The 6,000-nt window shown below is 47.3% G+C and overlaps 1 protein-coding gene across 3 annotated transcripts in view; it reads left to right on the top strand.

Moving 5' to 3' along the window:
• The first annotated feature begins 4,135 nt into the window (after positions 1 to 4,135).
• The window catches only part of iqsec3a (IQ motif and Sec7 domain ArfGEF 3a), a 178,823-nt gene continuing 176,958 nt past the window's right edge, over positions 4,136 to 6,000 (top strand). For 2 of the 3 annotated variants that reach the window (XM_033614824.2, XM_033614822.2), the window contains exon 1: positions 4,136 to 4,956. In XM_033614824.2, the coding sequence (XP_033470715.2) occupies positions 4,340 to 4,956 (617 nt within the window). In that variant the 5' untranslated portion in view covers positions 4,136 to 4,339. The remainder of the gene's footprint in view (positions 4,957 to 6,000) is intronic. The other variant, XM_033614825.2, reaches the window with a different exon arrangement.

The following is a 6,000-nucleotide window of genomic DNA, read 5'->3' as shown; positions in this document are numbered from 1 at the left end:
CGCCTGATCCAATTTGCAAAAAATTCAAACTGCTATCTCAACCTAGCAGGAGTGAAGTATAGTTTTTTTCCCCCCCAAACGATGATTTGTTTGCATGCTGGTGAATGTGCTCAAGAGAACCTGTAAAAAAAAACGATCCACATTTCATCAAATAATTTTCCTACTGTGCTGCTAAGTGAGCAGCATTAGGAGGAAGCTATTACATTCTCCACTATGTCGTTCTCGTCTTTCCCTGCAGGGCAATATCTCCCCAAAAAAAGCTACCACCCAACACACCAGGACTGCTGTGTGACAAAAAGAGCACCACAAGCGATACTAATCACATCACACATTCACGTGGAGAACAGGGAGCTCCAGCTCTTTGAATTCACATGCTGAAGAAGACCAGATTCTGTAAAGGACCACATCGAGTACGTCTGTATCCCTTTGCTTTTACTGTGATAACATTGAGCTTGAAGTGGATGAGAAATAGAGCAGTACTGAGTGAAGCAATGACTACTTTTGACCCCAGCACATCGTCAGCACCACCCTGAGGCCAGATATGCTTCTGGTCTCAGAGAGCACCAAGAGCATCATCATCATGGAGCTGACAGTGCCATGGGATGACCGCCTGGGGGAGGCCCACGAAAGGAAAGGGACCAAATATGAACACCTGGTCATCAACTGCCAAGCACAGGGCTGGAAGGCAACATGTATGCCCATCGAGGTTGGGAGTAGAGGACTTGTGGGGCACTCACTCCACAAAGCCTTAAGCGCACTGGGCATCACGGGAACAGCACCATCAAGAACATGACCGAAGCAGCTGAGAAAGCCTCAAGATGGCTCTGGATCCGGAGAGGAGAACCATGGGGGACAAGCAAATGCCACCTGAACACAAGTCGCGGTCTGATCAGCCGCGGCTGGGTCGCCTGGGCGAGGGTGTCTGATGTTGCAAGACCCGAAACACCCAGTGACCCCAGGTGACATCACTGATGATGTGTTCAGGTGCATCAGAAGATGTATTCAAGAAGGAACATAAAAAGGAGGCTATGTTCGTACGGTCAGAAAAGTCCACCACTGTTGGAAAACTGTCTTTAATCAGAATATGCGTGGCTTATCATTAGCCATGATGGCAGCTTAAATGAATATTGTCTTGTTTGGTATAAGGGAAAAAGCTGGTATATCATGTGCTTGTAAAGGTATTCATTGTCAGGCATTGTGATGTTGTGGAGGGACCTTGAGAGCCCAACACACTGCAGCTTGAGAAGACACGCAAATAAAGAAAACATCAATTTGAGAGCACAGAAAACAAAACAGAACAAATCCAGATGTGACTGCAGAATTCAGATTTGAATTAGCATCAGATCAACAGTAAATGTAGAGCAAAAAAAAAAAGTCTCCTGTGTGACTTCGGAGAGATTGCAGAGGAAAAAGACTTTTTGTTCTACTGTCCATTTCATCACAGTGTCAGATATGAACTTTTCCTAAAATTGTCTGCAGATGTCGTGATGTGTTTTCCATGTCTGATGAATGTAGACTTGAGTTTCTGTCTCAGTTTGCTCAGTTTGTGTCAAATGTTTACCACCTGTGTATGAGGACACTTTATGTTTGACATTTTAAAGATATGATTTTTGCCATGATGGTATTGCTCTTGTTTATGATGGATTGTAGTGACATGTCAGCCCATGTGGGCGGGGCATCTTTTGGTGTATGACACTTAAATGAAAGATCTGAATCTGAATCAGTAATAAGGACATAAGATAAGATAAACCCTTTTGAACCAGAGATTCCACAATGTTGCCATAAAGAAGATCTTCAATTACACCGGCTTTGTGTTTTTACTCTGAACAAAACACCAGCATGATGCTGCCCCAGTGTGGGAGACACAGCATGCTCGCATTCCAGGTTTCAGGTTCCAGAAGCAGGAGGTGTGACGTGTAACACAACAGCGTAGGCGTCTAGTGTCATTTTACACAAATGTTGAGTCAGCTGTGTTACTACAGTACCTCTACTGATGGCAGAATGTGGGGAAAAACAATGTGTAACACCAGGGGCGATCCTAGACACTCAGAGGGCCCCGGGCAAAGAGGCTCACTGAGGCCTCATCAAGGTCATAAGGGGATGTTTTGGGGCAACAGTGCTGTACTGTGGTGCCTTTATGGGGGTTTAAGGGGAAATTTGCAGTTGTCATTACAAAGTGTGTGTGTACGAGTGGCCATCAGGGCCACCTTTTCCCATTTTTTTGGGGGGGGTGGGGGGTTCTCAACAGGTTGAGCATATTCACCACAGTCTGCCCATGTGTTACACTGAAATCTGTGATCTGTCAAATTCTCTGACCCTCCAGCAGCCCCCCTCTAAAAATTGTGGAGTTTTGTGGTTGTTGAGTGGTTAGGGTTAAGGTTTAGATCAGGGGTGTGGAACTCATTTTAGTTCATGGGCCACACAGTCCCATTTGATCCGAGGGGGCCAGACCAGTAAAACCACTGAATAATGCAGATACGATCATACTACAACTGCTGATCGACAATACTCAATGTTCAGTATCTTTAAATATGACCACAGTAAGTATCCATTGTTATTTCAGAGAGCTGTATTCTGGTCATTGTGGAAAATAAAATCTGGTGCAGCATTTTACATGAAGTGTCTACACACTAGTTAACTTGCTCCTGAAATCTGGCACCCCTTCGCATTCACAAGTGCATCACTACTAGGTGCACAAAGTCATTAGTGTTGTGTCATTCGTGAACGAAACGTTCAAAAGAACGAATCTGTTGAGTGAATGTACTGAACTGAATCACTTCTGGAACTGATTTGTTCATTTCTCAGTTCAGTTGAGCTCAGCAGTGAGTGTGAAGGCAGAGAGTGGAACTGCTGATTCGGTCCGTGCGAAAGATGAATCACTCGCGAGGCAGCCAGGGTGCAGGGAGGGACTGCGTGACAAATCACTCGGTGAACGAATCACTCGGTGAATGAATCACTCGGTGAAAGTCGTAACCCCCGATCCCTGAGTGATCATTTCTTCTCAGCGATACACTTTCATAGGGACCGTTTTCTCCAAGCTAAATTCAGTGAGTTGGACTACGCAGCACACAGTCAGGGCCCCCCCCGCCATGCACTGAACAATTTGGTGAACGAATCCTTTGAACGAATCTTTTTAATGAACCGATTCTAGTGATTCAGTAACATCTAAAGAACTGCTTTGCCCATCACTACACGTCATCTAGTGGGCCGGATTAAACCCTTTGGCAGGCTGGCTCTGGCCCCCAGGCTGTATGTTTGACACCCCTGGTTTAGAGGCTGGGTCATGGATTCTGATGGGTCACAGAATTTGGAGTAACAAATGCCCCCCCTATTTTGTGTCCTTATGTTTTCTACAGAATGGCAAAGCAGAATAAAGGCGCAACATTCCAGCCTTGAACAAGCTGTGAAAAAAGGGGCTGTTGTTTGCTCATTTTCCAAAACCACCGATGGCATATTGTGGGTTTTTTTTTGTATGCTGTGTGACCTGCAGCCAAGGGCATAGGTTTCATTTCAACATTGAAACAGGAGATTTGGGAGTCCTCCCCCAGGGAATTTTGAGTGTCAAACATATCCTTTTCATGCATCACTTTATGGTGTAAATGTCTTTCATTTTGTCAAAATAAAAGTCCTCCCCTACTTTCATGTTTTTATTGGGACAGACAAATGCACATTTTAGATACTGAGGGGAAGGTGCCCCCCGTGTCCCCCCTGAAATCTACCCCTGTGTCTCTCCAGTGTGTTGATCTTCCAGGACCACCATACCTCAAACCAGACAGAATGGATGCACAGATTGGTTTAGCTCAGGAGGATTATTTAATATTCCTACTTGACATTTTAAAAGACTGGTAGACAAGTGACCGGGGCATGCAGTTTAGTTCAGCTCTGGAAATAAAAGTCTGGAGGTATTATTTTGACTGGGAACTAGTGTGTGAAGTGGAACTGAAGTGACTGGCAGAAACACATGTTGGATACATGATGCAAAGACTGGATTTAGGTGTGAAACGCGCATGACAGCTTCACTGTTTCCCCCTGCGTGTTGACATCACCAGTCCACTAGGGCCCCGCCCCCCGCTCTCCGCTGATGCTGATCCCCCCGTTGCATCAGCACCATTTCTGGTATCCTCACAGAGTATCGAGAGAGGGAAAGAGAGAGAGAGAGAGAGAGAGAGAGAGAAAGAGAGAGACTACCCAGCCCCAGCAGAGCGTAGAGCCGTCAGACGGCCGCCAGAGCATCCCGGTTACGCACAGCTCAGAGGCCCCATCGACGGTTCGCAGCGCCAGAAAGCAGCTGAAGAAGAAGTCACCACAGCCGGGCACACGGCCACATTCACACTCAGTAATGGAGAGCCTGCTGGATAATCCAATGAAAGCCGTTCTTTACCTGAAGGAGCTCACCACTATCGTCCAGAACCAGCAAAGCTTGATCCAGACGCAGCGCCAACGCATCGACGAACTCGAGCGAAAGGTGGAGGACCTGATCGGAGAGAACCGACAGTTGCGGGACCCTCATCACTACGTCCAGCAGCCCGCTCAGCAGCATCACCACCACCACCACCACCACCCGACTCACCGCAGCGCCAGTCCCCAGGCGCCGGCCCACCTCCATCAGCACCCGGGGAGCAACAAAGCTGCGGCTCATCTCGGTCAGCAGGCGCAGCAGCAGCAGCCGCCGCCGCAGCAGCAGCATCAGCATCAGCAGCAGCAGCAGCAGCAGCAGCATCAGCAGCAGATCCCCGGTCTATCGGCCCAGCCTCAGCAGCATCCCACCCCTCCTGCGCCGTCCTCCCACCACCCGCAGCAGCTGCAGCTCGTCCCCACCTCGCCGCAGTCACCCAAAGCGAGCCAAGCCAGCCCGGACTCCGCCGAGGAGGACAAGAGGAGCCCCTGCTGCAAGTCCCTGGTTCCGCAGACTCCCACCGCGCTCTGCCGCTCAGTTGGACTGGCCAGGAAAGCGGAGTAAGTAGCTTTCATGCTGTGTGCACAATCTCCATTTTAAGGAGAGATTTACTATGAATTATGAGGACTCTTTGAATCAGATCTCCCTCATTAAACAAACAAAAATAGGCGCAAATCAGCTTCAGATTGCAGGAAAAAACCTCTATAACAGTGTGTTTTCAAACTGCACAGTGTCAAACATGTGACATTATTCACCCCACTGTGAAGCTTCATCTCCTGCCTCACATTAAATTCTCAAGATGGATATGTTTGCAGTGTACTCTTTTCTTGTCTAAATATAGCATGTGTGTTTGGCCAGAAAACCCTGTGATACCCTCAAGGGCCATGAGATATAATGCCACCGCCTGTTATCACCCACGTACGGATGTCAGCTCAAACACTGTCAGAGGGAAGCAACAATACAGTTAAGATTTTACGAAGTAGCCGACAAGATACTGTAAAATCACAGACACCGTATGAGGCCTGTGCTGGATTTCCCCTTGATTAACTTCACACCCCCCCCCCTTGACAAGCTGAGGCTTAATTTTCTGACAGGTAATTCAAGCTCCTCCTGTATTTCCACATTATTCACTCAGTTGTTGCCCTGTGGAATCAATTGAATGCTTAATGGATATTGATTTGGAGGACCCAGGCTTGCATTTCAACCGTGGTGGTTTGTTAATTCTGCACCAAGGTGGACTCTCACTACAAGGTGGGACAAAGTGTTTTCTAGGAACAGGAGTGTGATTAAATAACACACTCAACATTTTTGTCACCTTCACTCGCACCTCTAGATTTGTCCCCCGTTCCGGTTAGGTTACCTCGTTCCCCCCTTATATTCCCACACTTTGAATGTGAAATGAGCTTTTTGGCGAATTCACAAGTGCCGAGAGAGCGTGGTGACATTGTAAACATTTTAAAACAAGCAAAGCGCCGACTCCTGAAGGCACATCACCGACTTTGAGACAAATGTCAGCAATTTCACATCGTCACAACAAAAAAACAAACACCTACGTTCAGGGTTTGATTGTACAGAGTGGAGCTTGTTCCTCATTAAGCTGTTGA

The sequence above is a fragment of the Epinephelus lanceolatus genome, chromosome 23 (assembly GCF_041903045.1).
Source record: "Epinephelus lanceolatus isolate andai-2023 chromosome 23, ASM4190304v1, whole genome shotgun sequence".
In the NCBI taxonomy this organism is placed as follows: Eukaryota; Metazoa; Chordata; class Actinopteri; order Perciformes; family Serranidae; genus Epinephelus; species Epinephelus lanceolatus.
The sequence above is the reverse complement of the archived record's forward strand: the minus strand, read 5'-3'. Positions and strand labels throughout refer to the sequence as shown.